The sequence below is a fragment of the Vicia villosa genome, linkage group LG1 (genome assembly GCF_029867415.1).
Source record: "Vicia villosa cultivar HV-30 ecotype Madison, WI linkage group LG1, Vvil1.0, whole genome shotgun sequence".
Lineage (NCBI taxonomy): Eukaryota > Viridiplantae > Streptophyta > Magnoliopsida > Fabales > Fabaceae > Vicia > Vicia villosa.
Window position 1 is genome coordinate 231,082,383 of NC_081180.1, and position 17,164 is coordinate 231,099,546.

General features: G+C 35.2%; 1 protein-coding gene across 2 annotated transcripts; it reads left to right on the top strand.

Moving 5' to 3' along the window:
- Positions 1-6,168: 6,168 nt before the first annotated feature.
- LOC131644951 (nonsense-mediated mRNA decay factor SMG7-like) lies at positions 6,169-10,633 on the top strand. Of its 2 annotated transcripts, none has more exons than XM_058915580.1 (6): positions 6,169-6,353; positions 6,736-6,829; positions 6,933-7,535; positions 7,622-7,744; positions 7,838-8,046; positions 8,133-10,633. In XM_058915580.1, the coding sequence occupies exons 2-6, from the start codon at positions 6,776-6,778 to the stop codon at positions 10,183-10,185; spliced, it is 3,042 nt and encodes a 1,013-aa protein (XP_058771563.1). In that variant the 5' UTR covers positions 6,169-6,353; positions 6,736-6,775; the 3' UTR covers positions 10,186-10,633. The 2 variants fall into 2 exon arrangements, with proteins under 2 accessions (XP_058771563.1, XP_058771564.1); XM_058915581.1 differs by lacking the exon at positions 6,169-6,353 and adding an exon at positions 6,397-6,501.
- Positions 10,634-17,164: the final 6,531 nt, after the last annotated feature.

Below are 17,164 nucleotides of genomic sequence, written 5' to 3' on the forward strand. Positions count from 1 at the left end.
CTTCATTTTCAAAAACCAAAAAAACTATGTCCATTCCCAATGCACATGTACTACATAATGCTTGATAGTATGTCCACTAGAAAAGAACACTACTTCAATTATCTACTTCTTTTAGTGACACAATTATCTGCTTCTTTTAGTGACACAATTAGAAAAGGTTACATAATTCCAATAAATTACTACATTATGGACATCATTTAGTGACACAATTATCTGCTTCTTTTCCTGGTTTGGATGCTATAGCATCAAGTACACTACTTCAACTACCTCGGAAAACATTCCTCTTTTTCTAAAGCAATTTTCACCACTCATCCTTTTAGTAAATTTATATGTCCTACTCCCAATCATGTATGGTTATGTCCTAATTGTGAAACTAGGATATTGAGTTAACATGTTATTGAGTTAACAGTCCTAATCATGTACACAATAACTAGTAATTTATATGTAACAGTCCTAATCATGTACACAGTCCTAATCATGTACACCTGTTCTGTTATGATAGTTTGTTTCTGAACTTTTATGTATCAGCTTGTATAATAAAATTTTGAAAACAGCTTATATGGAAATTCCTATGGATGTAAACTCTTATGCACAATTGACTTGATAAGTTATTATTGGATAAATATTTAATTAAGCAGTTTTCCAAATGCACACTCAATTCAAACAAACTTGACATCAAAAGTGTCCCCTCCTGACTGTTATTTGTTTAAGGCTGAAGTATTTTTGTGTTTTGTTTTTCACATTGTTCTTAAATTCCATTCTTAATTTTACAGATGCATATTCTTCATGATCATGATTTTCTTTTTTCTTATACCTTTGTTTAGTTAATGAATAGTGTCTCTTTTTTCTTACAGTGTTGAAAGCACCCGGAATGGAACCTCTCAAAGTTTGTTTGAACAAACATTATGAAATAGTATATGATATTAAAGTCTGGGAATGGAACGGCCCTGCCTGGGATGAGGGAGCTGAAGCATCGCAGTGGCTCTCAGATTATTTAGGATATCCTAGTAAACTGATCCGGTTCAATACTGGTAATGTTTTTGAAACCTTAAAGAATAAGAAAACGGCCATAATAATGTTTAGAAGGATTTGTTACTTTAGACGTGTTAATGATTGTTAAAGGACTTCATTAGAATTTTGGATTGGCCAGACCTAGTCGGCTTGTAAGGTGAAGACTACCTTCACTTATAAATATACTTTCTGGCCATAGCAGAAACTTTATATAGGACTCTTAGCACATACTATAACGATTTCGAGAGCACATGAGTATAACTAAGGTTAACTTGTTACTTTTATAGTAAATGTTTTTTAATATAGTGTGAACAAAACTCAATTTAACATATGCATGTAATGCACAATGGTTCCATGAACAGCAGTCATATTGTGCATGACATAAATAGCCATGATAACTCTCGAGTAACATTTACAAATGCAGCTTCTAAAACTACAAATGTAGACCCTGATTATGTTAAGGGACAGCAGATGACATTGTTCAGTGATGGTTTTCCACTCTTACTCTTATCTCAGGTCAGTTGCAGTTGGGAAACAAAGATGAAATTTACTTATTAAGTCTTTACTTTTTACTTGTCATTTATTGCTTTCAGGGTGTCAAACTGTGTGCCCTTTGTAAGGTACAAAATTCTACTCATATAACTAACAAGATCCTAAGAACATAGAAAACTATTTTGGTCAGAATATGGTGTGGAACTGGAAGGATTCTTCTGCTAAAGGGGATGGAAACGTGCTGGAAGGATACAAGCTGATACATATTGTGCATGACATAAATAACCAATATGACCTATGTGTATTAAATATTTTAGCAAATGATTACTTATCAAAAGTGCGATTCAATTCCGTCAAGAAAAGGATGAATAATTTCAAAAAATCGAAGTCTTTACGAAGTGCAGTTAGTCATATTGCGGAAACTAGTGATGGGGTAAAATCAAATGAGACATCAGAGACTATAAGCAACAGGACTCATCAGAAACATATGGTGTATGGTTTGGTTAAGACCCAAACTTATAACAAGGCGAGTCGACAACGTTTTTTATGGATGGTCAAACTATTAACACACTATTTGCGCGCAAACATATCAGTTCATACAACCTATTGCCATTTCAATTCAAGCCTTCAAAATAAAACGTGTAGAACAGAATTCAGAGAAAATTAAACAGGCGGAAACATCATCATATTGCTACCATTCATATTCAACAACCAAAGGCCAAATTTAAAGCAACTCAAGATAGAACATCATAAACCTACTCATCCAATTAACTAACAATTAACATTTACCTCTAACTATTCGTTATATTATTTCATTAGAAAACCTTAAATTGATAAAAGCATGAATAGAAAACCCTAATTGATAGAAGCAACAATAGAAAAGAATATCGAAACTTACAGTTTAATCTATAGAAGGAGAACTTGATGTGAGTTAGGAAGTGAACTCCATGCCCTAATTTCCACAACCATACACGAACTCACCAAACATGAAACACGCAGGAGAAGGGATTTCGGACTGAGAAGAGTGAGAGAGGATGCTCAGATTCAAAGGGAAGCCATTGCTCAACGATCGTACTGATGCCGCTCAACTCAAGGTCTAACAAAAGTCTGTGTGAACAAAGGAAAAATGAAATAAACTAACGTGTTTAGGGTCTTTATGCGCGGGGAAATGGTTTTAGGGTTACGGCGGGCAACGTAACCGTCGTGACATTTGATAAAATGTTCAGAACTCTGTTGAGAGAGTATATGGGGTGTGCGACGGTTGTTTTTACAGTCGTGCTTTTGGTTAATTTTTTATTTTTTAAAGTGGTAATTGTGTCTTAAAATGTTTAGGGGGGAGGCAGTATTTTTACTATTGAGATCTTTATATTAGGGCGGTTGAAGTAACCGTCGTAAACAAAAATTTAGGGCGGTTTATGTTACAACCGTCGCAATATTTATAATTTTTTTAAAAATATAAGGACAGTTGGTGTAAACCGTCGTGGCAACTGTCTCTAAAGGAGTGTTACAACAGTTACCAAGTAACTGTCGCAATTTTTGTGTCGTAAAACCATAATTTTCTTGTAGTGTCTGAGTCGATATTGGTCTCATTGCATTTTATAACCAATGAAGTGATAATAAGTTGTTTATGTTGAATACTTGCATTTTACATGTTGATGGATGATGATAATTTTGTGAAGTTGGTGAAATATGCATGACTTTATTCTTCATATGCTTGTTATCATAGGTTTCTTTATATTGTTATGATATCTCACCTCTTCTCTTTGAATGTTGCCTCTATGTGGATAAATGCAGGTGATTAGGAGTGAAGGGTGATTACTTTCAACTAGTTCAAGTCAACGTTGTTGCTCTGATACGTCACACTAGGGGGATGAATGCTTATTTATTTTTTTTGTTGGATTTTAAATGATTGTTAAAGCCTTCTTGAATATTGAATTATGGATTTTTTTCGTTGCGTGATAAAAGCTGTTTGAAGACTATATTATTTTGATTGGTTCATCTGACTTAAATGTGTTATGTATCCGTTAATAATTGCGAGAAAATACTTATGTTATGAAGAATGCGACATCTTAATTTTGTGATGAATATTTTAAATGAAAATTTTTACTCTAATTTTATTAGTATTCGTCGGAGTAAGTTAGGGTGTTACACCATGCATCTATCACTATAAAACTATTAATTTTTCTAATAGAATTATTTTCAATTTTTGTTACAAATATCTTAAGCGTCACAGTCGCGTTACTTTTATTTTTCAGCAGATATACATTATTATAGTCAACATCTATAAAAGTGATAAAAAATTATTTCTAATTTAATTTCAATCAAGATGTAAGTTTAAAAGTCTTACATAAAATCTCAATCATTAATAGAAATGAATCAAATTATTATATAAAATTAAATATTTTTCTTTGCAAATTATTACAATAAAAAGTCCATCTTATGTTTGGTTTTATGTTTGAGTCTTCAAAATTGATTTTGAATAGATAAAATTCATTTTAATATCCTTAGTTGTTCTGGAGCAAAATTAATTTTGTCTTTAAAATCAATTAGAATTTATAAATTGTGAATTATTTTTACACCAAAATTTTTTACTTAATTTACTTTACATAAATGAATCTAAATAAAAACAATTATTTTCACTAGGGAATGAAACACATACAAAATTAATTTAAGATAAATATGGAGCTAGTAGTACCTTAAACAGTTGACTAAAAAATCTATTGATCAATTGAATTTTAAGAGAAAAACAGGGGTAGGTAGCAATAGGGATTGAATATCGCAAATACAGATGACTCAGCTTTATGTAGGTTGAGATTATGAGCAGATTAGGGGCCCGTTTGTTCTGGCTTTTTTTAAAAAGAATTTTTATAGTGTTATTAAATTTTGTGAAAAAAAATTTTATAAAGAAACTTTTTATAAAAGCTTCAAATGAAAATTTTGTTTGAATAGTTATTCTTAAAATGTGATTTTAGGTATTTCATCTATTTATGGGAAAAAATTTGGATATCAAAATTCCAAAAAATCACTTAATTTTGAAGCTATTTCAAATAGATTTTCTTAAAAATCATTTTTGAAATACAACTTTTTGAAAATATTATGATTTTGACTAAATTTTTGTCTTCAACTATGTATGTTTATGTTATAGAATGTCAAATTAAGTGTTTCATTTTAAAAAAAACGAATATAAAAAAACTTGTAATATTTTAAAAAACGGTTTTAGAAAATTTATTTTCAAAAATACAGAGAAAAAATTCATTTTTTTAAAGCTGAAACAAACTGGCCCTAAATATTGAAGTTGAATACATTTAATTTCCCATTTAGCAGCCACTCTCCCATGCACACATGTACGGTCACACCTTTGTCATCATCTATTATACGAACCAGGCAGTCACACTCATCCATGTATGATGTATGAGTCATTGGATCTAATAAATTATGGTCGTTTCTTTAATTTGTTCAGAAAAATAAATTACTGTGAAAAAAATACTCCATTCATAAAAAATTTAATGTGAAGAAATACTCAAAATTTCAATTAGTAGTTAATGAAATATGACGTCATAGTTGGAGCCCTCTTTGTCATAGTTGTTGATTGGGTAAATTTCGGAGCTTTTTTGAGTTTACCGTTATGAATTTAATAATGACTTTAGATAGTTGATTGGATAACGTTATGAATTTCTAGAAATACTTTACGTCCAAGACTGGGATTTCTTTTTATAATACTACTAGTATTATATTTATAAACATTGTTATTTTAAACATTTTTGACTATGAACTATTTTTGCACTACATATTAAAATACAAGATAAGTCCCAACTCCCAAGACACATAAGAGTTATGTTATCATGTTATCATTGTCTTGGTTTACAAGTCATCTATATGGGTTTTAGTTTCAATTTTAATTTACTGCATTATCATCATGCAGTTTTATTTTTTCTAATTTTTAAGCTTTTATTTCAAATTAATTTTTAAAAATAAAAATGATCCAAATAACTTTTCAGACAAATTATTAAAACTAAAAAGACTACCGTATAAGATATAACTCTCTAAAACATGAGACCACAATAAACAATAAACTAGATTTTTTTTATTAAAATTTAGCCTGATTCGAACCAATCTCATCCAACACAGGTGACAAATGAGCGTGTCCGTTCTGTTTAAGTCCGCTCTACAAAAGCTCGGAAAAAAATAGAACGGAACGGGGTGGGCATATTTAAGAATGTGAGTCTAAAATTTTGGTCTGTTCTGCAAAAAGTGAGGGCGGGAGGGAATAAACCCGTAGACATGATACTTATTAAGCCTACAAATGTAAATTTTTATGTTAATTTTCATGTCTACAAAAGCCTGTACGAAAAATGGAACAAAGCAGAGCAGTCACATTAAAGAATGAGGGTCTAAAATCTTGATCCGTCTCGCACTAAAGTGCAAGCAAAACGGACATGCTCAACGTGCTGGGCTTGTTTCGCCACCTCTAAATCAAGAGTAACCAATATTTATATTTGATATTAAACATACAAATATTATTATTATTATTATTATTATTATTATTATTATTATTATTATTATTATTATTATTATTATTATTATTATTATTATTATTATTATTATCATCATCATCATCATCAACCAGTAGCCAAAAATATTTATGTAAAAAGCCAAAATAAACGGGTTTAAGAGCATTTTGTCTTGTATTCAGTTTCAGGCTCATCATAACTCCATAATCCTACCTTTTCCTTTGTCTCTTTCACATCTCTACTACTCCTCCTGGTCCAACTCTTCTTCCTTTTTCCCTTCTCCGCTTCTATCCACCTCAACTTCCAATTCTTCACTCAACAATTCTTCTATTTCATTAGGTATTCTTTCCACCAGTTCTTCTTCTATTTCACTCTCTCACTACATTTAACTTAATATCTATCTTTAGCTTACACAGTTACACTCTCCGTCTTTATTTGTTGAAGAGATTTAGTTTGTTTTATCTGTACTCTAGTTTTGGACTTTTTGGTAATTCAATTCTCTTAGTGGTGTGTTAATGTTTTTGATATTCGCCTATTCGGGCTATCGATGCACTTAATTGTATTTTATTTGTCTTAAGCTTGTGTTAATCTTCGGATTAAGTATTGTTCATTGTGAAACTGGTTTTCTTATAGCACTTTGTTGAAATTGAAAATTAAGTTCGCTTGCTTTTATGTTTTGATGATTGTTTACTAATAGATCAGGTTTGTTTGTGCTTACTAGATGTGTTACATTTGAAGAAGGAAGTTCTTTGATTTCAATCATGGCAGCCGATCTATCGCTTTCTTCTGGAGTTCGTACCGAAGTTCTGTTAGAGGTAACTTTGTGAAACTGTTTTCTTTGTTATGAATTATGATTAGGTCTTGAAAAGCATTTTGAATTTTTGATTTGGTTAAGTTTAAACTTTGTGTAATGTTCAGATTGGGAATTCGGAAAAGCAATTATGGACATTGATCCATTCGAAAGGAATTCTGCACTCGGATGCTCGAGACTTGTACCGCAAGATCCGAGCTAGTTACGAGAGAGTTATTTTAAGTGATTATACCTATGCGGAACTTCAGGAGGTTGAATATTCTTTGTGGAAGCTTCATTATAAGCATATTGACGAGTTTCGCAAAATAATAAAGAAAAGCTCGGGTGATGCGGAGAGCAATAGATCGGGAATGGTGCAAACTGGCATTGTGCAGAGAAGCAATGGCGATCCGTTTAAGCGGTTTAAGTTGTTTTTGTCGGAAGCTTCAGAGTTTTATCGAAGTTTAACTCTCAAACTGAGAAAACATTATGGAGTGTCTGAAGAAGCATTGTTTCGTAAAAAGGGTTGGATATCGAAATCGGTTGAACCAGAAGTTAAGTTGAAATGTAAATATTTATGTCATCGCTGTTTGGTTTGTATGGGCGATCTTGCGAGGTACAAAGAACAATGCGAAAATAGTGATAGTCAGAATCATAATTGGTCTATTGCTGCTACTCATTACTTGGAAGCAACAAGAATTTGGCCTAATAGTGGTAACCCCCAAAATCAGGTAAATGTTTCTTATCTGTTTCATACGGTAATCTTTTATCGTCTACGTGTTTTTTTTCATGTGACAGTATCGTTATTCGTTTGCAGTTGGCTGTATTGGCAACATATATCGGCGACGAGTTTCTTGCTCTATACCATTGTGAAAGAAGTTTAGCGGTTAAAGAACCTTTTCCAGATGCCTGGAACAATATTATACTGCTGTTTGAAAAGGTGATACGATGACTATCTTAAGGCTCTTTAATAAATTACATTTTGAGCTTCTTTTATTTGCAACCTTCTCAAGTGTCGCTTTTGATCTTGCAGAACAGGTCATCTCCTCTGAAATGTGTTTCTAGTGAAGTCGGTTTTGATTTCTTACAACGTTCTGGAAGTATCGGTGAAGAGAGGAAGGAGCACACGAAAGATGATGACTCAAATTACGTTGAAGTTGAAGGCGAAAGTGTTCATTTCACTGATACAAAGTTATGGCCCCTTATTGTCAGAACGATAAGTTTCCTCTTCATAACGTCAAGGTACGTCTTGAATTCGTTTCATTTCGTTCTAGAATTATTATTTGGAATTTTGTTTTGATGTTCTTACGCCATATCTCGTGAATCAGTTTTGACGAATTCTCTATTGCACTGGCATCTATGATTGGAGAGTTGGATAAAATTTTGAAGCTAGAAGATAAAGAACTGATAACAGTGTTGGAGTCTTATAGTCAAATGGATTTAGCGAGAAGAGGCCCTTTTCGAGCAATACATGTAGTTTGTATTATCATTTTTTCTCTAAAGAATCTTATGGATAAGCTTCAAAAAGAAGATTCAGAAGACGAAAATGTTAAGCAGTTAATGCAGATTGGATTTTCCACTGGATTTGCTGTCATGGGACGTTTCGTTGAAAGATGCCTTAAGGCTAGTTCGTTGAATCACGGCCCGTTATTGCCTTCGGTGCTTGTTTATGTGGAGTGGTTTTCTAGTGTGCTGGATGCAGCTGAAGTATGTGCAACTGATCAAATGTGTCAAAGAGCCATTTCGTACTTTTTCAACGTGTTTGTTGAACTTCTGAATAAACTAAATGACAACAGAAAGGAAACTAAAAAGCTTCTCGATAGTGTTCCTCTGTGGGAGGATTTTGAATTGCGGGGTTTTGTGCCTATAGCTTGTGCACATTTGTCATTAGATTTCTGTGGTAATTGGGAACATAGAGAGAATTTTGAAAGTGGAATGGAGTTGCGAGTTGAGCGCATAAAAAAAGCAGCAATGAAGATTGCTAGCAGGTCAAGTACTTTACAAAAGTGGATTACATATGATGAATACGGACGTTGGTTTTGTGTGGCTGGATCAGATGAATGTCATGGCAAGGAAAAATCGGAACTCAGGGAATCCGATTCCAATAGTACAAGAGAGGAAGAGGCTAATCAGAAAACAAGCAAAGGTAGCACCGGTGAACAATGCAAAAGAATGACAGAGGACAATCCGAGTTGTTCTATCGATAATGGAAAACCTTCGGTAGTGGAAGAAGAAGAAGTTATTCTCTTCAGGCCTCTTGCAAGATATAATTCAGCACCATTGTCTCCGTCTATCTCGACTGACGAGCAGATATCACAAAAAGAAAATGATGACCAAAATTTACAATCTGATGATTGCTTGCGCCGTGCTACATCTCTTCTTATGGCACAAAATCCAGCTCAAACTCAAAGCGATCCATGGGAATACCACGGAAGCAGTTTGAAATTCAAAAGTGAAGAATCATCGAAACAGCAAGAAACTTCGTCAAGGGAATCAAATGCACACACTTACTTAGAAGCCCCAATCTCTGCTGGCCCTCCATCGCTCAATGCTTGGGTCCTTGATCAAGGAAGTTTGAGCAACAATAGAAGAAACGGTGCAAAGGGTCTTATGGAGCATAGGTTGGAGCCTATTGAAGAAATAGCTTCTTCATCTTTGGCAGGTTTATCCATCAATAAAAATGAAAGTTCAGTCATAATAAGTTCAGTGGATGAATCTTCAAACTTCAACTCCTCTTCTACCACGTATTCTCTTCCAACACCTTCTGCCCCATTTTTACCGGATAATGTTGCGTGGTTTACTGATGCGCAAGCACAACCTAGTTTACCTGCTCCAAAATTTTCGGAAAACTCACCACCAATAAGTGGTTATCCAGATTGGAGTCCTAGTTATGGACCACCGGGATATGATCCAAGATACCCGGTTTTTATCAGTGGATATCCTCCACCCGGACGAATGACTTCTTCAGAATGGCTGCGTTGGTACAGAGAGAATCACAAACCTGAGAAAACCAACAATTATACGCAGCCTATGTATACCAATACTCCTAGTCCTGGAAATCATGGAAACTTTCTCTATCATGACAATACCTATAGGTTTGATCAATTTGACAGATATGGCAATCCTTTGTCTTATAATAACCCGTACACGTATATTGAGTCGCCAGGTCCTCCACCATTGCAGCCAGGTTTTCTTGGTGCAGCTGAATACAAAGCTAGTGTCTACAACAATTATCAAAGACAAGTCCCTTTTGGGTGCGGTGCTGCGACAGAACTGAGAAACGAGCCACAGTCTCTGCTGGAGTCTCTGAAGGAGAAGGAATGGCGACTCCAGCGAGATTCTAACCTCAGAGGGCCTACATTCACAGGAAATTTGAACTAAACTTTTGCGTGGCGGACCATAATTGTACACCTTGTTGTAGTTTACTTCGGCAAAGCAAGAAACAGTATGCATGTGTCACATTTGTATACAGATGTTTCAGTCATTTTCTAAATGAATTGAAGAACTCTAGTTTTAAAGTGGATGGATTATCCTTCAATCAATTCAACCACTGTTCTTGGATATGCATGTGAAATATGTAGAGTTGAAATTAAAAGAGGAAAGCCTCATTCTCTGAATTTGGTACATGATTTGTTAGTGGAAAAAAACAAGAATATACTTGGCATGGTTGGTTTTGTAATATGATAATAATATATGATGGGTTGAAAAACATACGTGAACATATGATACCAGATTATGTTGGCTTCAATGTATTATATTGATGATACTTGTGTACATTTGAGGTGTTAGTTTCTCTCGGAAAATCAATAAAAAGCAGCCAGGTAGAGTATTTTGTACTTGTTGAGCATGGCTCATATGTATTTTGTACTTGTTGAGCATGGCTCATTTTTCCGTACACCGTATCTTACACAGCAAAATAAATCATTTTAAAAATAGAACTTATACATACATGTATGCAAATACGGTGTTGGTGTCATAAAATGGTGTAAGCTTATCATTTTTCTATGCGGAAAAGCCAAAGGTTCAATTGTTTGTTTTAGGTAGCTAACTAAGGGATGTGGGGTCTTCAAAGGTCTTATTGTAAATTGAGCGTTAATATATATATATATATATATATATATATATATATATATATATATATATATATATATATATATATATATTGCACGTAGGGATGAGAATAAATCAGACTGGTCAACAGGAGTCTATAGTGTAGTCTATTTAATGTCAGGTCAGGTCAGACTATTTAATAAATAGGTAAAGCTTAGGTTTTTTTAAAAACCTGTTTAATTAAATAGGTCAAACTTAAGCTGTTAAAAAAACATATAAAACCTTATAGGTCGGCCTCTATTTTCATATTTATTAAAAATAGTCTAAATAGGTTGGGATATATATATATATATATATATATATATATATATATATATATATATATATATATATATATATATATATATATATATATATATATATGAAAAAATGCTATATAGATGGGCCGACCTATAAGGCTTCATAAGTAATATGGATTAATTGAAAATCTGAATGAGAAACAAGTCAGACCGGAAAAAAGAGCCTATAGTAGGCCATATGTCAGACTCGGGCCTTGTAAGTTTATCGTAGGCTAGGCTCAAGCCTTCTAAAACCTAACCTAGTCTATTTCCATCCCTAATTACTCGTAATATTATAACCCTACGTCATAAGACAGAAATTAAAAGAATTATAAATGCTCTATAGTTGCATAAGTCAGCACCATTGGTCGAACCACATTAACAAAGATCGATCGTGTTCTTTGTCTTTTACATTCGTTTCTCTTAAATCTTTTATAGTGGTTGTTCTCCAAATAATTGGTATCAGATGGAGATTAACTATGGTGCAAAATTTGAAGTAACAAGGTTCGACGGGACGTGTAATTTCGGAATATGACAAAGGAGGGTTAAAGATTTGTTAGTTCGGTAAAGTTTACAAAATGCGCTGCATGAGACTAAACTAAACGACGTGAAGGATACCAATTAGGCATAGATGAAGGATAAGGCCGCAAAATTGATTCATCTTTGTGTTTTAGAAGAGGTGATGTATCATATCCCGGACCTGACGGCTTCAAATAAGGTTTGAGACAAATTACTGCAGAGAAGTGACTATATAGTTTGAAGATGCATGAAGGATTTGATTTGCAACAACATGCAAATATCTGAAGGATAGAAAAACACTTAGAAAGGGGGGGATTGAATAAGTGTGACTTTAAATCTTGGACGATAAAAATAAATTGCACAATTATTTTTATCCTGGTTCGCTGTTAACGAAGCTACTCCAGTCCACCCCCGCAGAGATGATTTACCTCAACCTGAGGATTTAATCCACTAATCGCACGGATTACAATGGTTTTCCACTTAGTCCACGACTAAGTCTTCTAGAGTATTCTGATCACAACTTGATCACTCCAGGAACAACTGCTTAGACAACTTCTAAGACTTTTCTAGAGTCTACTGATCAACCTGATCACTCTAGTTACAAACTGCTCAGCCAACTGCTAAGACTTCCTAGAGTATACTGATCACACGATCACTCTAGTTCCTTACAACTTAATGTAATCTATACAAGAGTTTACAAATGCTTCTTAAAAGCTATAATCACAAACTGTGATATTTCTCTTATCGTTTAAGCTTAATCTCACTAAGATATTACAACAGCAATGTAGTGAGTTGATGAAGATTCTGAGCTTTGATTGAATAGCGTTTCAGCAAGTTTATTTTCGATCAGAGTTGTTAAGAATTGGTAACCTTGCTTCTCATCAGAACTTCATATTTATAGGCGTTGAGAAGATGACCGTTGAGTGCATTTAATGCTTTGCGTGTTCCGTACAGCATTGCATTTAATGTTATACGCTTTTGTCAACTACCTCGAGCCTTGTTCACGCTGTGTCTACTGACGTTGCCTTTAGTAGCTTTAACGTTCCTTTTGTCAGTCAGCGTAGTCTGCCACCTGTACTTCCTTCTGATCTGATGTTTGTGAATACGACGTTTGAATATCATCAGAGTCAAAACAGCTTGGTGCATAGCATCTTCTGATCTTCTGATCTTGAAGTGCTTCTGTTGCGTGATACCATCTTCTGATCTTCAGTGCTTCTGATCTCATGTTCTTCTGATGCTTCCATAGACCCATGTTCTGATTCTGCTTCGACCATCTTCTGATGTCTTGCCAGACCATGTTCTGATGTTGCATGCTGAACCATTTGAGACACAACTTCTGAGCGCTGAATTATGCGTACTCTTTATATATATTTCCTGAAAGGGAAATTGCATTGGATTAGAGTACCATATTATCTTAAGCAAAATTCATATTATTGTTATCATCAAAACTAAGATAATTGATAAGAACAAATCTTGTTCTAACAATCTCCCCCTTTTTGATGATGACAAAAACATATATAAATGATATGAATTTGCGATCAGAAAGAGTAGACGGCAAAAGACAAATTACACAGCTATAGCATAAGCATATGAATATGTCTCCCCCTGAGATTAACAATCTCCCCCTGAGATAAATAATCTCCCCCTGAAATAAATACTCGAAGAACTTTGATAAAAGACTTCCCTGATTATTTCGGTAGAGACGATCATATAAGCTTCTGCCTTCAGAGAATTCATAGCTTCTGACTTCTGCTTCCATTGGACAGCTTCAGAACTTGAATTTCTTTAGATCCTTAGAACACTCACAGCTTCTGATTCCTGCTTCCATCGTGGACAGCTTCAGAACTTGAATTTCTTTGATCTTCAGAACATTCACAGCTTCTGACTTCTGCTTCCCTCGGATAGCTTCAGAACTTTGAATGTCTACCAATCATCACTTCATGCTAGATTTGTATCAGAACATTGTTGAATGTACCAGAGCATCATCAGAGCATCTCTACATCCTGAAATGTTACAGAACAAAAACTAAACGACAAAAGTCAGCATGAACGAGTTAGAACATAAAATGTATGTTTGAACACATTATATGTATCAGAGCCATATAGGCTGAAATAATGTATCAGAGCCATAACATTATATGTATCAGAGCAAATAGAATTTTGTCAGAACAGGATAGACAATGATATTCAAATTCTATTATCAGTGCTTCTGATTCATTCTTCTTTCTTGCTTCTGATCTCTGAAGCTTGACAGCACTCAGCTTGCTTCAGTTTCCAAGAGCTTATTCCTTTTACAGAATAACGCTTCTTATGGTTTTGCTTCTAGTGTTTGCTTCTGAAGATTCACTTCACTTCTCTGTACCTGCAAAACACTTAAACCATATAGAACTTGCAGTTCTTGTTAGTGAATGTGTGGGAGCCTCTTTACCCAGCAACTGATAGATTTAATCAAATCATTTATCATTTATCTTCTCCCCCTTTTTGTCATATCATCAAAAAATAGAAAAGATTCAGATGAATAAAACAGAACACATGGAGGAAGAAGATGATGTCATTAAGGTTCAACCATTGGGTACAGAAGTACAAAATGAAAAGATCAGATGCACAGAAACAAAACAGATGCAAAGAAAAGAAAGAAACAGCATAGACTCAATCTAAGATGGCCCTAGTCTTGACAAGATCTTGGCCAGCATCTCTTTCATCTCGTTGTTGTGTCCTTCTTGCCTCTCAATGAAAGCATCATACTTGTCATTGCGTGAGCTTTGCTCATCCTGTCTCCTCTGAATTTCTTCTAGCGTTTTTGCAAGACGAGAAGGTTCATCAGAAGAAGCTTCACAGCTTTGATCCACAGGAATGACAACTTGATCTGCAGCTTCCATAGAAGTATCATTTGCTGGGATATCCTCAACAGGGTCTGATTCAGCAACATGATCTTCAGCATCTGCTTCTTGCATAGAAGCATCTCCATATTCTGCAGCAGGAATTTCCGAGTCTCCATTCTCAAGTGCCTGAAGAATGGCAGCTAGATTCCTTGGAGCAGAAGGACCTTCAACTTCTGGTGGGTCAACAACTTCTGGAATGACCAAGTTTGGATCTTTCTCAGACGGGTTTTCCCTCAGATAGTCAAAGAGAGTCTTGAAATCTCCTAGCAGAACAGGATAATCAGGAACAAAGATAACCATATCCCTGCATGGGTTTGCTTCCATTGTAGCAGCCAGTCTCAACTGTTCCATCTCATCCACAAAGGGCTTCTCCTCAGCAGCAACACAATTTCTGAGAGGATGGTAGTATATACCATTATCTCCCTCCAGAAGGTAACCAGGGTAACCAGGGGCAGCAGCCACTAGTCTTTTCTGTACTGCTATTGCTTCTACTTGAAAATCCTTGCGAAATCTTCTCCAGAGATTTCTTGTAGAAACATCATCCAGATCATTTAGGAATGCATCCTTCAGAAGGTCTAGACTGCTAATCACCTCAAGTCTGAAAAGTTCCAGGTAGGTATAGGGTTCAGGTTCAGGTGGATTGAAGGTGAATTTGTAGTCAGGATAGAGAAGACAGTAAGGTTCGGAATTTTCGATAGGTAAGGGATGAGATATAGAAGTTGGAAGTACGGTGGATGAGGAAGAAGGGATATCTGAGAGAATGATTGATGAGGATGGAATATCAGAAATGATGGATTGAGACGAGGATGGAGTGTTTGTAAAGGGAATTGGTGAGAGAGATTTATCAGAAGGAGTTGGGGGAAGAATACTTAAAGGTGTGGGATTTAGAATGGGAGAGGAGGAGGATGATGGAGAAGGATTTGGTAGAGTGAAGTTTACTTTTGGTTCAGATGGAGGTGATTGGAAAGATGGTTTAGGGACAGAAGGAGGTGGAGTAAAGACATTTCTGGAGATTTGTACAGAAGAAGAAGAAGATCTGGTTCTGCGAAAGGAATCTCTGATCCTTTTATCTCTTCGTTCTTTAGAGTCCACCTTGTCAGGATCATAGGTGACCCTCAACTTCTTGGCTCTCTCAGCCTCATCTTCTTGTGCCTTTCTTTTTAGCCTTGCCTGACGTTCCTTTTTATCCTTCTTCAGAATATCATCTTTGGATGGAAGTACTCTGCCACGGATCCAAGCAGGATCAACGTCTGATTGCTTTCTCACACAATCTTCCAAGTAAAACTTGACAACTTGATCAAGTTCTTTATGATACAAGGATATGAATCCTTCAACAGCAATTCTTCTTGACAGAATGTCAGGAAAGCTTGTGCACATAGCAGGTACATTCTTAATGACTTCCAGTCCGAACAGATCAACACCATTGAAGATGGGACCTTGAGTTACTCCAAGAAAATGCGAGGCATTACAATTTCTGATGGAGTCCACCACTTTGCTTTCAATCAGAATGTATGAAATCATCCTTCCGAAAGGAATGGTTGTTCTTGGAATATGAGGGTACTTCGCCCTTTCATCTTCTCTTGAATCAAAGATAGAGGTTTTCAGATTCTCAAATAGAATATGAGAGATGTTGATCTCTATCTTTTTGCCAATGCAGAAAAGAGTATACTTGTGAGTCGGATTGATGTAGGAGGAGCAGCGCATCTTTTTTCTATGGTGAAGAGAACCCAGAATAATCTCAGCCCATACTTTATAAAAAGGCTTTAAGTTGCCCGTAAAATGAGAATCAGTTCCAACAACCGTAGAGATTTGTTTTTCAACTAAAGTCCAGTCAACTGTATGGGGTTGAAACTCAGACCAACCTTCTTCATCATCAAGATTGTACAGCTTTCTGATGAGTTTCTCAGTGATAGTCACTTCATGCCCTAGCACGAATGAAATGATGGCAGTTGGGGTAACTGTTGCATGTACCCAAAACTCCTTTACAAGTTCAGGATAAATTGGACCAACCAATCTATCAAGATATTTAGACCATCCTTGCTCAAAGATTCTTGCATCACACTGAAAGCCATTTGCTTTAAGGTTGTTGACGTCCACAGCCGATTCACATAGAACTTCCAGTTCTTTCGTGGGTATTAAGCATGTTTTCAACGGAGCATCATTTTTGCTTAAACGGTTCTGTGTGGAAGTGATACTATCTTTAGAGATTGATGAACGAGAAGATGGATTCATTATGATAATGCTTTGAGATCAAATCAAGAACTAGGGTTTGAAGAGAGATGCAACGAGGTGAATGCACAAAAGAGAGAGAAAGAGAGAAAAAGTGGGAATGAAGATGAAGCGGGTTATTTAAAAGATTTAAAAAGAAATCATTATGCATTTAATGAGAAATGACATTAGGAGAGAGAACACAGTAAATGAAATGATTTAATACAGTTACCTAGGTCGGCGTCTTTTCAACTGCACGCTTTGTACAAACCGTACAGACACGTGTTCATCATCAGATAATAGATGACAGCTGTAAATATCAGAGAGATTTTACGCCTTCAAATTCTGATTACTGCTTCTGAAT

Bases quoted from the DNA above. Each gene is read 5' to 3' on its own strand.
- LOC131644951 (XM_058915580.1), top strand. From the start codon at position 6,776: ATGGCAGCCGATCTATCGCTTTCTTCTGGAGTTCGTACCGAAGTTCTG. The intron at 6,830-6,932 runs GTAACTTTGTGA...TGTAATGTTCAG, and splicing joins GTACCGAAGTTCTGTTAGAG to ATTGGGAATTCGGAAAAGCA. The intron at 8,047-8,132 runs GTACGTCTTGAA...CTCGTGAATCAG, and splicing joins TTCCTCTTCATAACGTCAAG to TTTTGACGAATTCTCTATTG.